Source organism: Meriones unguiculatus, chromosome X (genome assembly GCF_030254825.1).
Source record: "Meriones unguiculatus strain TT.TT164.6M chromosome X, Bangor_MerUng_6.1, whole genome shotgun sequence".
In the NCBI taxonomy this organism is placed as follows: Eukaryota; Metazoa; Chordata; class Mammalia; order Rodentia; family Muridae; genus Meriones; species Meriones unguiculatus.
The window spans coordinates 21,825,377-21,848,718 of NC_083369.1; the positions used below are offsets into that span (position 1 = coordinate 21,825,377).

General features: G+C 36.0%; 1 protein-coding gene across 2 annotated transcripts in view; it reads right to left on the reverse strand.

The window, feature by feature from the left end:
* The window catches only part of Eda2r (ectodysplasin A2 receptor), a 52,520-nt gene that overhangs the window by 21,190 nt on the left and 7,988 nt on the right, over positions 1-23,342 (reverse strand). For both annotated transcript variants that reach the window (XM_060374536.1, XM_060374534.1), the window contains exons 3-4: positions 15,800-15,896; positions 1,701-1,879 (exon numbers count right to left, since the gene is read on the reverse strand). In XM_060374536.1, coding sequence (XP_060230519.1) covers positions 1,701-1,879; positions 15,800-15,886 — 266 coding nt within the window. In that variant the 5' untranslated portion in view covers positions 15,887-15,896. The remainder of the gene's footprint in view (positions 1-1,700; positions 1,880-15,799; positions 15,897-23,342) is intronic.

Here is a 23,342-nt window from a genome sequence, read left to right on the forward strand (position 1 = left end):
GATTTTAATTTCCCTTTCTTTATCTTCTGGAGATAGACTTAAAGGTACTTCTCATCATGCTAAAAACATCCCTGCCTAATGTGTATATCTCTGACCCCAAAGCCTTAGCTTTTACTAGGTCTTAATGGCATAAGTCTACTCCTGCTGTCTTTCAGACACCTGTTATCTGCTCTTTCTAAATGAGTATACCAGCCTGATTTTTCCCTTGGTCTGGGGATTCCCCACTTTCCCTAATCACTAGGCAAATTTTAACTTCTGTCTCTAGTCTGAATTTGTCTCAGCAGATTTTCACCTGGATGACAGGCTCCATTCAGTGATAATCTATGGATTGCACGCTGAGACCTGGACTTGCTGAAAGTTGAAGTAAACCAGTCCAGCTGAAGTGCTGGCTCCTTGTCTCTTCAACTGGCTCACTAGTTAGATGGTTTCGATAAGTGCCCCATTGTCTAGCTTTTTACTAGGTTTTCAGCCTTCCCGGGTCCCAATATCTTCATCCTAATGTAATCCTGAAGAAGCTACAGAAGTAAAAAAAATCCCCGGCCTTTATCCTACTTAACAGGCTGAAATGTTAAGTCAAAAGGGGCTCCCTGACATTAGCTATTATCTTGGTTACCAGCTTAGCTGGAGCAGGAAAAGGTATTGCAGCACTGGCTGTACAAAGCCAGAATTATAACAGCTTAAAGGCAGATATTGATGAAGATATTCAGTTCCTTGAGAACTCAATCACCCATTTAGGAAAAAAAAAAAAAGTTTATCTCCTGGCAGGAGTAGTGTTGCAAAACAGAAGCTTGGATCTGTTGTTTTTCCAGCAGGGCAGACTCTGTGAAGCCCTTAAGAGGGAATGTTGCTTTTATGTAAACTACAGGATAGTGATTAGCAAGAGTAAGAGAAAGCCTGGAGAGACTCCAGAAAAAGAGAGAGAGGATTCCAAAGGATGGTTTGAATCCTGGTATAATAGTTCTCCTTGGCTTTACTACCCTTATATCCACCCAGACAGGACCCCTATTCACTTTGGTTTTTACGTGAGTACCTTGCTTTTTAAATCATTTGGTAGCTTGTATGAAGAATCACTTGGGAGCAATGCAGTTATTGATACTCAGATCAAATTATGGAAGGGTAAATCTGGAGATTACTGAGGGATCATATCTGGAATTCCTGTGATTGGGCCTTCAGAAGACGGGGGGGTGGAAGAGCCATGCCTGACTCTCTCCCTACCCTAAAAGTCACCAGACCCAGGAACTAGGTCATAGGTCACCAATTCCAGGAAGAAGTCAAGGAGTCCCCTACCCAAGGAAAAGCCTGGAAAAAATGCTGTAGTATTTAACCATCACCCCTTGAAATGGCTAATCAATGAATACCTGGAATTTACCATGGTGTTCTTTCCAATAGGATGAGTAAATAATTACGGTTTGGCTTGGCCCTCTGGGCAAACAACTTCCTCTGGACAACGAATATTTGTTAAACATCAGTGGATCATAACATTGCCTAGCTGGAATTTCCCAATTGTGCTGCATCCCTAAATAAATACCCTCCTCCTCCAGTGCTCAAGTCCCTACACTCAACACCTGCTTTGGTGAGGGTTTATGCTGAGCTCTAGCTTATAATAAAAAGGCCCTACTGCATATGCATCAGAATCAGCTCCTTGGTGGTCTTTGAGGATTACGAGATTTGGACATAACAATAACATTTTGTAGGCTTACCTGGGCAGACAGTCTCCACAGATAGCATTAGAGGTATTTGTGCAGTTTGCCTTCTGGACCCGATTGATGACAGCACAGGTGATGCAAGTCTGACAACTGTGATGCCCCCATGTGCTTTTATACTTTCGGGGTGGGCAGGCTGTGCAGTATGCATCTCCACCTTCTCCATAACCACAATCCTGAAGTATAAAAAGTATTCATAAAAGCTTAGGGAAAGGATCTGCTATGAGTCAAATGTATATAACGTAAGGCAATATTTTTCAAACTACAAGTTTCAACCACATTATTGGGTCATTAAATCAATTTACCATGTTATAACCAGCACTGAAAATTAAAATGTAACTAAACAGAATAATGACCTAAAATGAAGTAAATCTAAGTGCATCAATAAACAAGATTATACTATGAAAAAAATAAATTTAAGTTATATGAAAACAAAAGATTATCTTTTGTTTTATTCTTACATTCTGCCTATTAGAAATTAAAAGAGGGTCGTGCTCTACATTAGCCACAATGAAGTATCCCATTCATGAAAGGTTTCATTTTGTGCTTCCATGGCAGGAACATCAAATACAGGAGAACATTTATTCCCAAGAAGTAATACACTTCACTTTAGTCTACGGCAGAGGCCATACATGACAACTGATCATTATTAAGTATAAGGAATACAAGAAAAAATGATTTTATAGTATACCAATGGGTGGGTACTAGCAGGTATCTGATATAAAAAGAATACTTAGTACCTACTGTTTTAATTAAAACTTTCCAAGGTAAAGCACATGTTAGTAGATGATTGATAACAATGAAAAATTACTTCGTATTCTAAGTCATAGTATTTTAACATCCATTGGGTAATGTATGTTTTAACATCCATTGGGTAATGAATCTATCTGGCTGGCCTTTTCTTCAGGTCTGATATCAATGCAGTGATAGTATGTCTATTACCCCCAATCCATTCTTTCTGGGAGAAAGAGAACTGAATATTTGAAGAGAATGGAATAGATTTTTCTGTAAAGATTATTATAGCTCTCCTACTATGGAAATCAGTGTGGTGGTTCCTTAGAAATATGGGAATCAAATTACCTCAAGATTTGGTAACAGCTACACTACTTTTAGGATATATGCAAAGGATGCTTTATCCTACCACAGAAACACTTGCTCAACAATGTTCAATGCTGCTCTACTAATAACAGCTATGAATTGGAAACAACCTAGATTTCCTCCAACAGATGGATGAATAAAGAAAATATGGTTACATTTCGACAATGGAGTATTTCTCACCTGTTAAAAAAATGAACCAGTAGGTTAATGGATGGAACCAGAAAAAAAGCATCTGAAGCACAAATATAGTATACATTTGCTTATTTGTGGATATTGGCTGTTAAATAATTTATAATCAAGCTATGATCTAAAGAGTGGATTGATAGGTCTCTCTATAAAGGGAAAATAGGATAGTATTGGATGGACTGGTTGGAGTTTTGGAGCAGGAACATCAAGCAGAATGAGGGAAGAGAGAGTGAGATGAGTGGGATAATGTAGGGAGAAACAACTAAAATTAAGCATCATTTGAGGGGTAGTATGTAAACTTAATACAGTAGAATTTCCTAAAGTATATACATACCTGAAGGCAATCTAAATGAATTCACCAAATGATGGGGAGTCAGACCAGTAACTGGCCATCTCTTGTCACAAAATGAATCCTCCAGTAGCAGAATTGGATTATATTTAATTGATTTGTTGGTCAAAGGGGTCCTAAGGGAGCCCGTAAACAACCTAAGCTATTTCCAAGACTATAGATTGTGATCCACAAACTGACAGCAAAGATCCATTCTTGAAGACAACACCTTCACAACTCGCTAAACATGGAGAACTCCAGCAGGTACCCACTTAGAGCCTTCACCCATTAGGACTAGCATTCTTGTATCAGAAGGTGCTCTGTACACTGCCAAAAGAGAAGTTATAAACACTAACTGAGGTACAAACCCTGATCTAAAATGGTGTCTTTCCTGCAAGATATGCTAAGGCAATGGTGGCACAAAGCTTGTGCCAACCAATATCTGATTTGACTTAAGGTCCACTCCAGGAGATAGAAACCATACCCAACACTGCTTGGGTGACCAAGAACATGAGACTAGATATCCCAAGGACCTAGGGTAAAACCAAATACTGCTGTTGTTCTCATCATGCCTATTGCATAGTAAGTTCTTAATGAACAAATAACATTAGCTATTGTTATGCATTCTGAAATAAGTTCGGCACTGGTTTCAGAACAACAAAATGTGAGTCCCTATTAACTCACTCACTATAGAAAACTGGTGGAAGTTTGCCAAAATTCACTGATAATTGAATAGTAAATTTACTGATTGTTAAGCATTTTGTTTGATTTTACTGATTAATTCAGATAATATTTATCAAGCAACTCTTATATGATTCTGCCATGAGTATGATTAAAAGTATCAAAGAAAAAAAAAAAACTCCTTGCATTCAGGGTCTTTTATATTTGTTTATTCTCCATAAAAACTTCTAAGATTGTATTATCATCCTAATTTTAAAAGTGAGAAATTTTTATGTCAAACAGGTTATGAGACTCCTCCATGCATAGAGATATTGAGTTTTAAAGGACCTGATCAATAGGGTTATTGATGCAAATACTCATTCCGAGTAGCCCCTATATCTTATGGGACTATGAATACTGCTACATAATACTGGATGGTTGCCTGTATACAAGCAGGTTGTATTCTGCAACCACTACAATCTTAGAAATATCCTTCATCTCCAAAACGTGGAGATGTTTTTCTTTCACATGAGGAGTTCCCCAGGAAACATTTTTCCACACATCAAATACTCTAGCAAAGTAAGGCAAGACACAGCAATTCTAAAAACAATATAGACTAATTAATGCAACAAGGATACAGAAAATTAGTCTTTCAAATATCCACAAAGAAGGCCAGCCTGTGAAAATGGAAGATTTTAGTAGGATTCTGAGTCTCCTGAAAAAAAATCAGATATAACAAAACACAATATCAGACACTATAAAACACCCATGATAACAAGAATCAATAAAATTAGATTAATGAAAAACAATCAACAGACACCAACAGCTAGATGAATCAATTACTGGAATTATTTAACAAGAATTTTAAAGCATCTATAAAAACTGCTTTGACAATTACAAATTACATTTAAATACGAGAGAAAATTAAAACATCACAGAAAATGAATGACTTTTTTATTGGGAAATCTGGTTTTTAAGACAGTTTCTCTATAGTACTGTTTGGCCTGAAACTTATCATGCAGCCAAAGCTGGCTTCAAGCTTGAAGTTATTTTGCTTCTGCCTTCAGAATGGTGGCATTAGAGCTGGAAGTAACAATATTAAGCTCAAATAAATTATTTTCAAAAGCCAAATGGTATCTATAAAAATAACTAAATAAATGAACAAAATTCACTGGATATGCTGATTACTAGAAAATTAGGAAAATCACTGAACCTGAGGAAAAAACAATTTAATGAATGCATTTCAAATAGTAGGGAAATTAGACTAAAATAGACAGAAACAAGACAATGACTAGAGAACTTTGGGGCTAAAAATAACAGATCAAGCAATATCACATTAAACAAAGTCACATTAAACAAACAAGTGTAAAGAAATACTGAAAAAAAAAGAGCAAAGGGTGAAATTTTCATAAATTAAAAAAAAATCACCAAATATGATGACCACTTAGCAATTAATATAGAATAAACTCAAACAAATACACACAAGGCTATATATTCGTGTGTGTTTATATAATTTATGTATTTAGTATTTATATATAATGAAACTTTGGAGATTATGCATATGTATGTTTATATAATAAAACTTCTAGGCAAAAGTTGTTATGCCCAGTTCGCAAACCCCAAAAGACCAGGAATAAATAGACTTCGCTGTAAATGCATGAGGTTTTTTTTCTAATTGTATATGCATTAGAACATGGAACACAAACTTTCTGTGGAAACAGGAGAGGAACACGACCCAGAGGTCTAGGGGGTACAGAGGTTTTAAAGAGAAAAAATGCAAGCAAGGACTTACATGATTTGGCATTACATGACTGGGTAAGGCAAATTGACTTTTGAAATGATTGGCCCTCTTTAGGCACCAAGACTACAAACAGTTCTAGCAAGGTCATACTGGCCGGTTTTCTAGCAACTGTATAAGTAGTGGGCAGGGAAAGAATGAAGTAAGGCTAGTTCTTCCACTCAGGACATTAAGCTTAGATCTTCCTCTAAGGTGGCTGGACATATCTTCATTTGGCTTGGTTTAGGTTTGTGCTTTAAACTTTAAAATAATAGCCACTGAATTTTAATATTTTGATCTCTCAAAGTCAGTTTTGAAAATAATGAAAGAATGACATTAACTATATGGCAATAATCAGTTAAATGATAGTGAAATTTCATCTGAAACTTTGAAAACTCTCTTAAGTCATATTTTTAAAATGTTGAATGTGCATAACTGCTAAGTGAAAATTCTAATATGCAGTGAAAGGAGGGGAAACAAAGATGTTGTTCAGGCAAGATAAATTTAAGTTGTTGGTAGACACACTGTAAAATAGAGGCTACAAACAAGAAGCTTTCAATCAGAAAGGAATGATCAAAAATTGTAGCTCATAAAGCTGCATGAAAGAGGAAAGAATATTAGAATCACATTTATAAAAACTGAGCTTTTACCCCTACCCCTTTTCAATACTGTAAGTACTTTTTAAGCACTAGCCAGAAAACAAAGACAAGAAAAGGAAATTGAAGGGACACTCATTGGGGGAAAATAAACTATGTCTATTTGTAAATGACATGATAGTATATGTTAGAAATTCCAGATATTCTACAGGAAGACTTGTAAAAACAGTGAAGAATGTGAGTGATGTGAAATGGTAAAGATCAAGAGCTTTTCTATCCATCACTACCACTGCCACCATCTATCTATCTATCTATGTATCTATCTATCTATCTATCTATCTATCTATCTTGGTGAAGGACCTTTACAGTGAAAACTTTAAACCTCTGGAGGACAAGATAAAGACACTAGAAAATATAATCAATTAATTATGCTCAATGATTGGTAGAAATAATATTGTGAAATGAGTATTTTGCCAAAAGCCATTTAAAGTTTTAATACAACAACTACAATTAAAACCTCCATCTTATTCTTTATAGGAACAACAACAACAACAAACCTATCCTAAAATTCACGTGGAACTACAAAACACTCCAGATAGCAAAACCCATTCCAGTTTCAAAATTTATTACTGGGTCAAGCAATGAAAACAATATGGTAATAGCACAAAATAGACATGTTGACCAATGAATCAAAATGAAAGATCCAAACATAAGTACACATAACCACACCCTCTAATATTCTACAAAGATACACAAAATACATACTGTAGAAAACTCGGGATATTCAACAAATGGTGCCAGGAAAACAGGATGTCGACATGTAAAATAAAGCTATCAGAACTGTATCTATCACCTTTCACAAAATCTAACTCCAAAAATGGAATAAAGACCTAAATGTGAAATCTCAAATGTTTAGAGGAAACAATAAAAAAGAGATATGGGAGGAGACCATAGAACTACCACTTTCCTAACTAACCACTTTCTAAAGAATGTCTTTATACCGCCAGTATAGTAGTAGTGTAATCCTTACCCCTTATCAGGGGAACATATCTTTACAACAAGAGACGACCATTTCAAAAATGACAATCAATCAAAATGCAGAGTTGTGGTGCTCAGCCCCAGTGGATTTATATACAAACCCAATCCTATACCTAACTAAAACTCAGAGAAAATTGTGGAACAGGGGTGGAAATATTATAAGCGCTAGAGGATGAGGGGGTTTGCTGTGAGATTGTGTATTCTAATAATGTCATAAACTCACAGAGAGTCCTATCAACATGAGTGCCTAAACGTGCAGAACAAGGACAACAACATAGACATGTTAAATTGAATGGGGAAGTCTATTGAGTGAAGGCCTCAACCATATATAAAGAGCTACAGTCAACTAAATATGTTCAGAGTAGGATAAATAGTCTTCTCCAGATAAAAGAAGACCAATACCAAGGAAAGATATATAAATCGTATTTGGTGATTGTAAAGAAATTATTGTGTCTAATATTTTTGCCAGTTATATTTATATGCGTGTTGGGTGTGGTGGCATAATTAAGAATGGCCTCCAAAGACTCATGTATTCCAATGTTTAATCATCAGGGAGTGGCAATATTTGAAAAGGTGTGGTCTTGTTGGAGGAAGTGTGTTACTGGGGGAATTGACTTTGAGGTTTCAAAAGCCCAAGCCAGTCCCAGTGTCTCCCTTTTCCTGGTTCCTATGGAACTGGATGTAAACTCTCAAACTAATTTCCCAGTACTTCGCCAGTCTTCATATGACCATGCTTCCTTCCATGCTGTTAACGGACTAAACCTCTGGAACTGTAAGTCAGCCAAAATTAAATGCTTTCTTTTACAAGAGTTTCTGTGGTCATAATGTTTCTTCACTGCAATAGAACACTGATTAAAATACTGGGAAATTAAAGGCACTTAAATAAAATTAATGTTTCTATACTCATAATGGGAAAAAGTTGAAACCAGCAGACCCTGAAAAGTCATGAATATGTGTTTTAGCATTTAGAACAACTAAGTAAACAATACAAAGAAATACCGTAAAATTGGCACATATACATCAAGATGGAGTCCTAAAAGATAACTTTGTGTAGCCAACAGGAAGACAAGAAAAGGAAGAAATAGAAATGGAGAGAACAACAATGAAATGGCAGCCTTAAGCTCTGAAATGCCCATCAATAACAATCTTAAATTTAAATCATCTAACCAGAGCAATTAAATGGCAGAATAGGGCATTGTAGATAGAATCTGATACTATCAAATTACCCCCAGAAGCATTTCTTTCACTGATGAATGAATCATTTCCTAAGAATGAAAAAGATGCAAATTATCATGTAAAACTCTTGTTGAGAATAATTTTTCATAGTTAGGAGGCAAAAGAGTTTTATTTTTTAAAATGATTCAGGTTCCCAAATGCTTTTGATGCTAATCAGTCTTATATCCAAGAAATATTTATCTTAATTTTATCATGTTTTCAGGATACTGACACAAAATTTTGATGCTGACCATGGAGTAAGTATAGTTATTTCTTTTTCAAAGTTGTTTCTATAACATAAAAGAACAATGTTTTAATTTTAAGAATTTATTAATATATTGCCAAATTAACATGATAAAGAGAAAATATATGAAAAGGTGCATACAAAATAATGAAACACAACAAAATTTAAAACCATTTCTGATTTTAATATATGTTTATTCTATAAAGGATTAAAAAAAACTTTATTTTGCAATATTTATTTACTAAAGTACCTTCAGTGAGTAGAAACAACAATAAACATTACACTAAGAAAGAGATTATAGGTGAGTATATTTTCTTATTAAATATTTAAAAAGTAAAAAAGATACTCAAAGTTTTATGAATTAGTGATTAATGTAGAAAGCATAAAATTAACTGATGATAGAAAAATGCATTATTCATTTTTGGTTTTGACTTCTGGGACATAAGAGTTTTATGCATTATTCAAAATACTTGCAATTGTAATGGAAATTAGTAAAAACATTCAAAAGCGGTATTTATTTATATATTTCAAAAATATTAAAATTGTATTTAGCTTGCAAATTACAATTCTAGAAAAATATCCCGAGGAAGTACTGTTAATTTTTTGCAATAATTTGTTTACAGTGATATTTATAATTCATGAATAAAATATAAAATTAAATTAAAGTAACTAACAGAAATGTTGTCTTGGATGTCATTAGCTACTAATCCAAACATAACTGGCCTTCCAAACAATTCCTCATTTCATCCTATGTAGTATGAGGACCAGGTTCAAAATGGTTTCTGAACTTGTTTAGCCAATCATGACAACATCATTCTTGTCGGGCAAATATACATTTTGCAGTCACCCTTCTAGGTATACAGATATGTGTTACTATATCACAAGATACACAAGATATAAAGAAAAGTCTTTTTGGAAACTTTGGGGAAATATTTCTATCCTAATAATTAGCAAGCTCTATTGGCCTTGTCTCTGCTTCATGACTTTTTGGTATGATGATGTTAAGCTTTGGTTTTAATGACTATAGAGTCAGAAACATGTGGATAGAAAAGCAAAGTATTCAAAATACCTAAACAGATCCCATGTCCTTGATAATATTTTTGATCTACAAAATATACCACAAGCCTTTCTGTATATAGACTTCAGTTTTCCATGTATGTGCTTCTACATTATGTTGCTCTTAAATTTTATGTTACTGATTGTTTTTCATTGTAAATATAGATAATTTGTTGAAGTTTTATCACTTATTTAATTAAATTTATTTTATATTGGTACACAAAACATAAACATGGAACTATATCACCTGAGCCAGCTCGGCAGCATACATTGTGGATTTTTGTCATACATCATCTTTTGAGAATTCTCCACTTATTACATTAGCCTCCTTAACATGTGTTTCGTTTTCTTGGTGTTTAGTTTTTTGAGTACTTTTATAGTCTACACAATGCTTTTTTTTTCACACAAATAACTAGCAAATATTTTCTGCAATTCTCTAGGATATCGCTTTGCTCAAGTGTTTCTTTTGTAGTGTGGAATCATTTTAATTTCATAAAATTCATTTACCAATCGCTGTCACTGTAGTCATATTCAGAAAGTGCTTAATTTTATTCATATCTTGAAATTTTCCTCTCACTTTTAGGGCTTGTGTATTATAGTTAAGGTCTTTTATGCATTTAAAGTTGATTTTAATGCAAGGCCAGAGGTAGAGATCTGGTTTCATTATTCTAAAAGTGGATATCCAGCTTGGCCAGAAACATTTGTTAGTGAGGTTATCCTTTCTTAAATCATGATCATAAAGCATGATTGTGAAAAATCATATGTGGTTGTAGCTGTGTCATTCTGATCTACAGATCCATCTACATCAGTCCAGGGATGTTCTTATTGCTATAGTTCTGGAGTATAACTTGAAAGGATATTTGATTAACCGTGTTTGTAGAAGCTTTATTTATAATAGCTAGAACCTGGAAACAACCCAGATGTCCATCAACGAAAGAATGGATGCAGAAATTGTGGTACATTTAAACAATGGAATACTACTCAGCAATTAAAAACAAGGAAATCATAAAATTTGCAGGCAAATGGTGGGATCTCGAAAAGATCATCCTGAGTGAGGTATCCCAGAAGCAGAAAGACACACATGGTATATAAGCAATTATAAGTGGATACTAGACCTACAAGTTAGGACAAACATACTAAAATCTGTACACATAAAAAAGCTAAACAAGAAGGAGGACCCGGGGTAAGATGATCAGTCCTCACTTAGAAGACAAATGGGATGGACATTGGAAGTAGGAGAAAACAAGAAACAGGACAGGAGCCTACCATAGAGGGCATCTGAAAGACTCTACCTAGGACTGTATCAAAGCAGATGCTGAGACTCATAACCAAACCTTGGGCAGAGTGCAGGGAATCATATGAAATAAGGGAGAATTAGTAAGACCTGGAGAGGACAGGAGTGCCACAAGGACCAAATATATCTGGGCATAGGGGTCTTTTCTGAGACTGATTCTCCGAGCAAGGGCCATGCATGGATATAACCTAGAACCTCTGCTCAGACAAAGCCCATGGCATCCCAGCATCCAAGTGGGTTTCCCTAGTAAGGATAACAACGAACTGGCTCTGACATGATCACAGTGGCGGACTCTTTGACAGCTCCCCCTGCCCCAAGGGAAGAGCAGCCTTGCTAGGCCACAGAGGAGGACATTGCAGCCAGTCCTGATGAGACCTGATAAACTAGGGTCAAATGGAAGGGGAGGAGGACCTCCCTTATCAGTGGACTTAGAGAGGAGCAGGAGGAGATGAGGGAGGGCAGGAAGGAATGGGAGGGAATGAGGGAGGGTGCTACAGCTGGGATACAAATTAAATAACCTGTAATTAATATAAAAAACAAAAATTATAAAAAGGTATGTGTGATGGAATATTACTCAGCAATAAAAAACAAGGAAATCATGAAATTTGCAGGTAAATGGTAGGAACTGGAAAAGATCATCCTGAGTGAGGAATCTCAGAAGCAGAAAGACACACAGGGTATACACTCACTCATAAGTGGATATTAGACATATAATATAGGATAAGCCTACTAAAATCTGTACACCTAACAAAACGAATCAAGAAGGAGGACTCTGGCTAAAATGCTCAATCCCCATTCAAAAAGGCAAAGAGGATGGACATCAGAAGAAGGAGAAAACAGGCAATAGGACAGAAGTTTGCCACAGAGGGCCTCTGAAAGACTACCCTTCAGGGTATCAAAGTAGATGCTGAGACTTATGACCAACCTTTGGGCAGAGTGCAGGGAATCTTAAGGAAGAAGTGGGAAATAGTAAGTCCTGGAGAGAATGGAAGTTCTACAAGGCGAGCAACAGAATCAAAAAATCTGAGCAAGGGGTATTTTCTGAGACTGATATTCCAACCAAGGACTATGCATGGAGATAACCTAAGACCCCTGCATAGATGTAGCCCATGACAGTCAGTGTCCAAGTGGGTTACACAGTAATGGGAACAGCGACTGTCTCTGACATGAACTGAGTGGCCTGCTCTTTGATCACTTCCCCTTGAGGAGGGAACAGTCTTACCAGGCCACAGAGGAAGACAATGCAGTCACTCCTGATGAGACCTGATAGATTAGGATCAGAAGGAAGGAGAGGAATATCTCCCCTATCAGTGGACTTGGGGAGTGGCATTCATAGACATGAGGGAGGGAGGGTGGGATTGGGTTGGGAGGTGGGAGGGAGTTACAGAGAGGATACAAAGTGAATATATTGTAATTAATAAAAATTAAAATAAAAAATATTTTTAAAAGGATGTGTGGATATATGTTGTTCTTTTTTTTCCCCAAAAAAAATTGATGACATTATTCAGGGTCTTTTGTGTTACCACATGAATTTATTCATTTTTTTTCTATTACTGTGAAGAATGGTATTGATATTTTGAATGGAATTACATTGACTATTATGTTTTTGGCAGTATAGGCATCTTCAGAATATTGTTTGCTCATCTTAAGCATCAGTAGTCTTTACATCTGCCTTAGTTAGATTTTCTGTTGCTGTGGTAAAATATGAGTCAAAAGCAACTTAGGGAAGAAAGGGTTTATTTCCAGCTTATAATTCCACATCACAGTCCATCATCTAAGGAAGTCAAGGCAAGGATCTGGAGACAGAAATTGAAGCAGAAACCATGGTGGAGTGCAGCATACTAGTTCTAACTAGAGCTTTTTCATCCTGCTTTCTTACAGCACCTGGGACCACCAGTCCTGGGGTGGTACCACTAAAAGTGATCTGGAGTTTTCCTCATCAGTCATCAGTCATGTATGCAGGGTGTCAGTACAACCGAATATTTGAATATAAACTATAGAGTCAACCACAACTGCTTGATAGAATGCCTATGAAAATGTCCTTCTTGCCAATTAACCATGGTAATCCTTTTATCTCTAATAATTATTGGAGGATTAAGATACGTGGGTAGTATGATAGGTATACAGTGGAGCATTACCAAGACTGCAAGTAGAAAGAACGTAGTCTGTGTAAGGGTGTGAATTAGTGTTAGATCAATAGCAAAAAAATATTGAAATGAGGAAAAATATTGGGAGGAGAGAGTTAGGATATTGTTAATGTCTAATAGTTTAAGCATTTTCACGGTTTTGGAAAGTTAGAGTTAATAAAGAAAGAAGATGGGAAAGGGAAGATAAAACTGAAAAAGAAGTGGAAAAGTATGTGGGTTTTATGTAGGAAAAATACAGACTACATAATAGTATAATGGGTTCAAAAGCATGCAACACAATCACACAAAATGAGCAATGTATGACCCAAAGCAAGACACTTACAGAGTATTTATTTAAGACTTAAAATTTGAAAATGAAAAGGATAAATAAAAATTAAAAATTTTAATGTAGCAAAAGAGACAAAGTGTAATAAAAGCCCTTTGGGTTTTAGAGACATTATATCTGTTAATAATTCTTTCATCCTGGAATGGGTTTTAATTCTTTCTTCCCTTCAAAAGTGTCATGTGGCAAATTGCAGGAATGAGGGAGGTGCAACTTGTTTTTTATTCCAGTAGAAAGCTGTAAAGCCTGATTTTGTGTTTGTATTGTTCCATAGAAGTTATATGCCAACAATTTGGATTAAGTGTTTGGCACAGCTGCAGTGAGATGAGAAGTGTAGTTCTCACTTCTATTCTTGATACTCTGTGTGGTTTGGCATCACTGTGCTAGAGAGGACGGTGTTATCTCTAGCTGTGAGTTCCCATAGACTATACCTACAAACCTGGGATAAAGAGGGTGAATTACACTGCCATTTTTCAGCTACTGGACCCACCCAGCTTGGATTTTTTTTTCACTTATTTATTTATTTGTTTGTTCATTCATCTTAACCTCACTCTCTCTTCTCCTCTGAGTCTCACCCTCCCACCCATCTACCCCATACACCCCTCACTGACACCCCAGGTATCTATCATCCTTGTACATCAAGTTACATCAAGACTAAATGCCTCCTCTTTCACTGAGGCAAAACAAGGCAACCCTGGTAGGGAAAAGGGACCCAGAGAGATGCAACAGAGTCCAAGTCAGAGATAGAATCCCACTCTATTTGTTAGGGGACCCACTTGAGGACCTAGTATCCAATCAGCTTCATATGTTTAGGGGACCTAAGACCATTCTATGCATGTTCTTTGGCTAGTAGTTTAGTCTCTATGCATGGGCCCAGGTTAGTTGGCTATATATTGTCTTCTTGAGGTGTCCTTGACCCCTCCAGTTCCCTTAATCCTTCCTCTAAGTGTTCCACAAGACTGGCTAATGCTTCTCTATGGGTCTCTGCATCTGTTTCCATTATCTGCTGAATGAACCTCTCAGATGACAGTTCAACTAGGCTCCTGTCTGCAGTGATAGCAGAGTATCATTAATAGTGTCAGAGGTTGGCTGTCTTCCATGGCCTGGGTCTTTTGTTGCAAATATTTCCTCAAGCTGTGTCACCATTCTGGTGCATGGGAAAGGGAAGGAAGTGGAGCTTTTGTCTTGCAATTCCCTCTTAACCTCAGCTGGAGCCCTGCTGTGAGAACTAAGCCTTTAGTTCCCAGGCTTCATCTCCAATTGGATACCCATCCTTGGTTATACAGCTAACTGTTAACTGAAGTGCTGCTGAGTGTGTGTGCTGCAAAGTGCTTCCCCATGGTTTCCAATTACCTCACCAGAGCCAATTTGTGCAGCTAGGCACCAATTCACAGCCTTTCTTGTGTGCTTCCCCACAGAGATCTCAGTTGGCTTAATAAGTCCATTTACAGCTACTGTCTCTTGCAAGAATAAAGATTATCCTGTACTATCCTGTTTTCTTTCAGTGAGTTGCATCATAAAATCTCTAATCAGCCAAATTCCCTGAACACGCCTATTCTTAATTCTTGAGGAAATTCTGTGTTCTTTTACATGGCTTCATTCTTACTAGTGAAGAAGAGGATTTTTTTCTACATCCTTATCAGCATTTTAATAGAAATAAGTAAACTTTGCTTTGTTTAACACTTCTTTAATGCAAAAATTGTAGCCCTCTGTATTTTCATATCTCTTCATGAGGTGGCTTAGTATCTTATTAAAGTGTTCCCTGCCTCTGAGTCTGCTAGCCTTACTTCTTGTTTGAACAATGACTATTACTGCATAATAGTACCTATTTGTATCTCATTGTATCTGCTGAATTGAACTAGTTATATTTGAAATTGATTGTATTGCTAATATTGACTGACCTCAGTTTTTTTTTTCTTTAAACATTTTTTTTATTTCTTTTAAAAGACACACACACACATCCACACAAACACACACACAGGCACACTTCTGGGTTTCATATATATATATATATATATATATATATATATATATATATATGTGTGTGTATATATGTCTGTGTATATATGTATATATGTATACATATATGTATATGTATTAACTTTACATATATATGTACTGATCAAAAGGGTTACCTTGGAGAGCTCCTGTCCAGGGCCACATTTTTGGCAGGTGACACAGCGCCCCCATTGGTTCCGGTACTCATTTTCTTGACAATCCATGATGAAAAATCTGTGGGTAAAGAAAATAATTACTACTGTGTTAAAAGGAAAAATTTAAAGTAGTGGCTTCCTTGACACCTGGCTTCTGTGTCGTCATAACTGTGGGTTTACTGAGAATGTCCAAGGAAGCTAACCTAAAGCAGCTAAAACTTTAAGAGTACTAATAGTGTGCCCCAAACTTTTCTAAATGATTCTTGTATGCTAATACATTCAATTTTCAAAAAAAGTAATCTCACAAATTATTATTAATTCCATTTTACAGGTAAGAAAGGTCAGACAAAGTGACTAACAAATTTTCAACTTGTGGTTATACCGGAAGCTTTAGGGACAAAGGAAAGAAAGAAAGAAAGAAAGAAAGAAAGAAAGAAAGAAAGAAAGAAAGAAAGAAAGAAAGAAGGAAGGAAGGAAGGAAGGAAGGAAGGAAGGAAGGAAGGAAGGAAGGAAGGAAGGAAGGAAGGAAGATCTAGTGATTATAATCAGATATGTGAAAAGCTCTTAAGCATTTGAAAATCACTTTTACACTAACTGTATTTTATTTGTTAATATTTCCAATATTTTTCAGATTTCAGTAATACAGAAATTATAGTTTTCATTTGTGAATGAAAAAAACGAAACATGATTGTTCTTTGCCAAAGTATCTGATTACCTTGACCGGCTCGTTCCATTTCAACTTAGAGTCTTGGCTGGATTACTAATGGCTTCAGTTACTTGAACTGAGGAAAAGTAACATCATGTTCCTCATCTGCACCAAATAGCTTCTGAGAAGATTAAATGTGTTATATTCCTTCAAGTCATCGTGATGACTTTGAAGAACTATACAAATAAAAAGTTAAATATGAAGATAGGTAGTGTTATATAAACACGTTTTCTTAGTAACTGGTTAAATGAATATATACACAGTGCCTATCTCTCTAAAATAAAACTTTGATAGGACTTTTTTGTCACTCCTAATCTTATACAAAACTGTTTCATGTGGGTTCTTACTCTATTGAAAGACTTTAATGTATATTTTTAATTATAAGAGAGGACAATGTGGCCACCAATCATCTTTTCAAAGGTCACCAATAGAAATGGAGTAAGATATCTTGGTTGGCAATTTTGCTAAATTTCTCATAATTTCCACCCCCCCATGTCTTCACTCAGTAGAAGGCAGCCTATGAAGTCCAGTTTTTGCACAAAATGAATACACTTTCTTCTTTGTTGTCAAATTGCCAGCCTCAGAAGACAAGCATCCCCTCTTTGCTTTATATCCTTGTCACTGAGGAAAAAGCAGTACTAGTCTTATAACCCTTAATGACAAGGGAATTCAGTATTATGGCAACAGATCCAGCAGAGATTATCTAAAGAAAATTTCTTCTGTATAGCTTTCTTTCCCAGAAAACAGAAAAACACTGATGATGTTGGAGATAAATTCTTAACATAAGCACCTGGAATTTTCATTGGAGCTGTTGGCCATGGAGCATATGTGAGACACCATTTTCAGTTTGATTTTCAAGTCCCAATCCCCCAATAGACATTAAATTACATGAAACATAATGCTTCCCTTTAACCTTGGTTTGAGATTGCTTTCTAGGTAGCCTTCCAGCCAAATACACAAATCAAGCCATAGTAAACAACACATGGTTCTTTGTCCCTCCCTTTAATCAAAACGTTTATCTAAAACATAAAATCTATTTCAAATTAGGTTTAAAAACTGTTTTTATTAAAGGGAAAAATACCCTGTACACTCTGGACTGTTCTGAGGAATCCTGGGTCTACAGATAAAATTACCTAATAAGCAATAAATGTCATCACCCATGGTTAATGGATATCCTGTGAATAGCAGTGTCCTATAGCAGATGTTAACTTATGGTGAGTGTAAGAAAGAATAATTAGGTGTTGAGAATATAGCTATGCTGACATAACCTATCACTAACATTGCCCTTCTATCCAGTATTACAGAAGACGTAGTTTGGGATAAGTCAGCAATGCTTAAGCATACCTATGAATTTTCTAATAAAGAAAACAATGCCCTACACCAAGTTAATACAGAAATGAGAATCCAACAATGCTTGCTGTTTGTTATGTTGTGAACATACTCACTTTCCTGGTCTATGATTAACTATGTATATGTCTAGCTAGGAAACTTAGATTGTTTCTCTTTCCAGCAGTGCCTTTCCAGGCAATGTACTGTAATGACATGTCAAGGATAATTGGGTCTGAATCACAACTCTGCCATTTACTAGCTTTTAAAGTGGTTTTCTTTTCCACAGCATGGTTCATTTCACCCTTAAGTTTAGTATTATAATAATGCACTCTTTTCACAGAAATTTATAAAGGAATAAATGTAACTATGTTAAAAGGACCTCGTATAGCATTTTGAGCAAGTGCTACTACATGGAAATTAGTATTCTCTTCACACTTGTACCTAGTTTACAAGAGATTTTTCAGAACTATGAAGAATTCAAGGGAATTCACATTTGTCACCCCTAAGATTTGTAGGAAAGGAAAAAGCACATAAGATACTTCAGTGGTCCACTTGATCAGAAACATGGAAGTCATGCCAAAGAAACAGTTGTCTCCAGAGCACATGCCTCCTCAGCAACTGCTCCTCCCCAAACCTGAGGCTTAAAAAGAGGTCTCCTTCAGTGTGTGTAGCATCCGAATCACCTTGGCTAAAATGAACATTGTTTTGGCATTTGTTGAATATATTTTATCAGGATACTCCTATATAAGAATAACTAAGTAGACAAGGCTTTTCTGAGACAATTATTTCTAAAATGGAAATAGAAAGAAAAAAAAGACAGAAGTTTGTTGGGGATGATATTAGGGACATGACTGAGTATAAGATCATTTTCCATAAATGAATTATTCCCATTTTCACAACCTAATGCTGTAGCTCATTCTTAATATGTTTCTGTCTTATTTTTATATCATTACATTAGTAAAATGGGGAAGTGAAGGAACATATTAGGCATCTCTTGTCTCCTCTCCTGGAGTAGGGCATAAGCTGGGTAGTTTTTTTTCTGTTTCTGCCAAAGTTCACAAACCATTACACTGTACTATACAGGCCGTACTCAAAAAATTGTGCCTCCACCTTGAACAACAACAAAAGAAGAAAAGTATAGAAAAGAAAACAGATGAACATTTACAAAGCTCAAATGCAATGGACAAATTCTGTGGTTTGTGACAGGAAATACTATCCAGGTGAAGGTGTAGATCCTATACATTGGCTACTCAGGTTCCTTTGTATCTCTTACTCAGTAAGTATGACCCTTCTCATAGGTAATTACCATTCTAGTTTCTGTCATCATATATTTTCACTGTCACTTAATGTCATATATAGGATATCATCTCTTTTTTTTTCTAGTTTACATGAGCTTTCTCATAAGAGAGGTTAAATGTATGTTAAAATTGCTTTGATCAAACAATATAGATATAAATTTTTTATGTTAGCTTATTTATTTTTATGCTATAGCAAAACACCATAGCAACTAAAGGGCAGGGAGGGAAGACAAGATACACTTAAATTTACTACTTAAAAATTCAATTTTTTTTGTCTCAAAGCATGATTAAGAGACTAAGAAAGAGCCTGCCTCTGATCTGAAGTGATTCTGAACCCCGGGTCCCAGAGTATAGTTGGACTTTGGCCAACATGGAACAGGGAGCTAAGGGAATAAGATTCTGGTAGTCTGGAGACCAAATACCTCTAGAGTATGAAAGGTTGCTGTCAGTTTTAGATATGCTTGTTTGCTAGAAAAAGAATGCTCACCTCTTAGAACCACATGCCATCAGCATTCATCACTGCTTTCAGAGTCTGAAGCAATTGAAGGCCTCTTTGAAATTTTTTTTTTTTTTTTTTTGGTCTGTTGAGTCACACAGGCAAAACGTGCCCAGGTATAGCGTAGACTACTGCTCCCAGTAGACTCCTGCCTCTTCAGGGATCATTTCTTTTCTAGCCAGAGAGCATGACTTGCAAAGGGGGTAGGGGTTCTCCACAATGCTGCTAGGAAGGTCTGGTATTCCAGAAATGGCCATGAATTTTAGTGAAAGTATGATGTCCTGCATTGAGTAGCCTTCCAGTCTCAGCTTCCACTGGCATCTCAATCAAGTCCATTACTAGTGTCCAAATAATGCATTATGCTGGTTCTCTGACTACCTTCCACCACAGCTTTAAGAAGAAATAGTACTAGTATAAGTCATGCCTTCTACTGATGCCCAGGCTACTTTGCCCTTTGTGGATAAGATACTCACCAGAAATCCCTATGACGTTTTAATTACTGTGGAAGAGCCTCAGTAGTTGCTGACTTTTGAATCTCAAAACTCATTTATGAACCAATCAGACATCCAGGAAGGCCTTCTCATGTATGAACAAGCCACATGGGCTGCACAGAGCACAGAGTACTCCAAAAGACACAAATGAGGAATACTCAATTTTAAGGCTTTATTTCTACCAATATAGGAAGTGAGGGAAAGTATACACTAATCCAAATATTCTCACTTTATCCATCATAGAATAAAGATATAGGTAAGAGGCCCTGAAAATGTAAAACATTGTACATGGTCATTTCTCTGTCCTGATGTGCTTGTATGTTATAATGTGCCCATACACTAGACATGGACCACACAGATACGATGACTGTGGCTGACAGTTCATGAGATCTAGCCATCTAGATAAAATCAAAGGACTCATCAGTGGATTTTAGTTTGGCTAGATGTAGGCCAAATGTAATGAAAAAAAGACCGAAAGTCTTCTTACTCCTAGACAGGAGCTTTAGGTATTTTTCTTCTTCCTTTGGTTCTTTAACCCCTGAAATCACAGGCTCAGATCAGCTCATCTCTTTGATATGTAGAGATTTAAGTGAAGGATGGAGCATTAGGCTCTGGAATTAAAGCTCAAATGAGGCTATTGACTACATCAGGAACTCCTCAAAACCTTCAGAAATAATCTCAGATGCTCTCTTCTCTTAGAACCACCTACTCTACTCTTTAGCCATATGAAAATATGGAACAGAGGTAAAGGGTTTTAAAAAGCTCTTATTCTCTGTCACTCTTTACCTAAAAACCCTTTAGTGACTCTTGTTTACCTGTTCCATAAGTGCAGGATCTCACACAGTCTCCAACACCAGGTTTATGTGCCAATAATAAAACTATCATTTACTGGAAAATGACCTTGAGGAAGGTCTTTGTACATCATGTTTTATTTCATCATCTTCTGGAAAGTAACAATAAGTGTATTAGACTAAAATGAACATGTCACATGTACCACATTTAGAGTACCTCTGACAGGGCTATCCACATACGCAGTTTCTGTACCTTCACACTAGACATGAATAGACTTCTTTCCCACAGGAGATGGGGTCTAAAATTCTACACAGCCACAGAATACCAAACTTGTGGGACAGGTAATACTCATGGGTAAAATTTGACTAATGGGTAAAGGGTGAGGGAGAGAACCATGAAGGAAAATTCTTCTCTCCCATAAACTGGTGGGTAGCATTATTTCTTCCCCACTGATTAGCTTTGTGGGGAGATTTCCAAAGTAGCCAATGAGCATACCTGTCCCTTCAATCTTATCATGAAGCAGTACCAAGCATGGAAGCATATCACCTGGCACTGCTTCATTCTTCACTGCTTCACTTGCATGTTTTCACTCCTAAATATTGGCTTTGAACATTGACAATAAAGCATTAGGTTTTTTTTTTTTTAAGTTTAACTTTAAAAAATGAAAGAAAGAAAAAAAAGAAAGGAAGGAGAGGGAAACAAATGAAGGTTAGGTTGTGATTGGTTTTCATTGGCATCATGTTTTAAAATAATACTCTGAACTTTGTCAGTATGTATAAATAATACATGTTAATAAAAATTAAAATATTTTAAAAGAAGGTATACACTTGATCAATGAGCACATGAAAGTGTGCCCAGTAGGAATGCAAATTAAAACTGTAATTAAATATTTCATTATACCATGTATGGTGGCTATATATTTTTCTTAAATAGGGACAAAGAACTGTCATGGAAGATGTAGACAACTAGAAATTCATACACTGTTGTTGAACATCTAAAAGGGTGCAACATTTACAGAAGATGATTTATCAAAAAATGAAGCATAGATTAATCATAAGATATAGCAATTATTCCTAAACATAGATTCCTAAATATGTATTTCAAGAGGTGAAAACCCATGTTCACACACAACTTTGTACATAAATGTTCCTATCAGTATACTCATAATAACAGAAATTAAAAACTTCAAATGTCCATCAACTTATAAATAACGTTAGTAAATAGAACTTGGTTTGTCAGTAAAACAAAATATTATTATCTAGAAAAGGGAATGAAATATACAATGTATGCTATAATGTGTAATGAATCTTTAAAATATTATGATTGAATGGAGTAGCTAACAGGAAAGGTCAATAATGTGATTCTTACACGAAGTGTCCAGAATAGACAATCCACAGAGACAAAACAAGTATTTGCCATAGACTCAGAGGAGGAGACAATGACTATACAATGCACAATGAAAATGACCTGGAATTACATAATAGAAATTTGTGACTACATTAAAAAGCAGAAAACTGTATACTTGAAATGGCAAATTTATGTTATATTAATATATTTCAGTTTTTTTTTTGAGAAAGAAGACCTTCATTTTTAATGCTTAAAACACCCCACATTTTTCTAGTGAATACCACCAAAATTAGTCCCAAAACAAAAATAAATTTTAAAGCTGCTGTAAATAGCCATGATCCTACTGATTTATTTCATTCTTCTTTTCAACTAAACTTTGTAATTGGTGTGTGTGTGTGTGTGTGTGTGTGACGCACATACACACATACACATACTTAACCTTATATTGTTACATTAACATATTGTTACGTATGTGTGCTTACGAATACTTATCTAGTAAAATGAGAGTGACAACTAAAAAAGTGACTAGTGTTTCTTTACTTGTTTTGAATCTATCATATGCATAATCTCTGAGGTTGTTCCCATTGTCCTGATTCCTCTGAAAATAACACAGAAGAGAGTGAATGCAGCAGACAGGAAACAAAGAAAAAAGCAATGATATGGCATTAATAATAACCTCAACATTAGCTCACTATACCCTGAATAAATGATGCTGGCTAAGTTTCTCCTGGGTGTAAGCTGCTTGTGCAGCTGCCTCTGGCCACTCTTTGTGGCTCTTGGGCTTCTCAACTTGCACAAATGCCTGTGGCATGAAGCACGGTCTCTCTATCTAGCATGGGTAGAACTTACAGGATGACAAATATAAATTAATAACACAGGACTTTAGGCTATTTGATTTGCCTGGGAAGAAGAGAAGTTCTGAGATTAAAAAAGGGTGATGAAGATAGCAGCTGGCGCATGCCTTGCCCATTCCTCTCCTGCAAGCCCAATCACCACCCACCTTCACAGGGTTGTCACAAATCAAAGCATTTGCTCAGCTTGACCTTGAGAATAATCATCTCTTTGA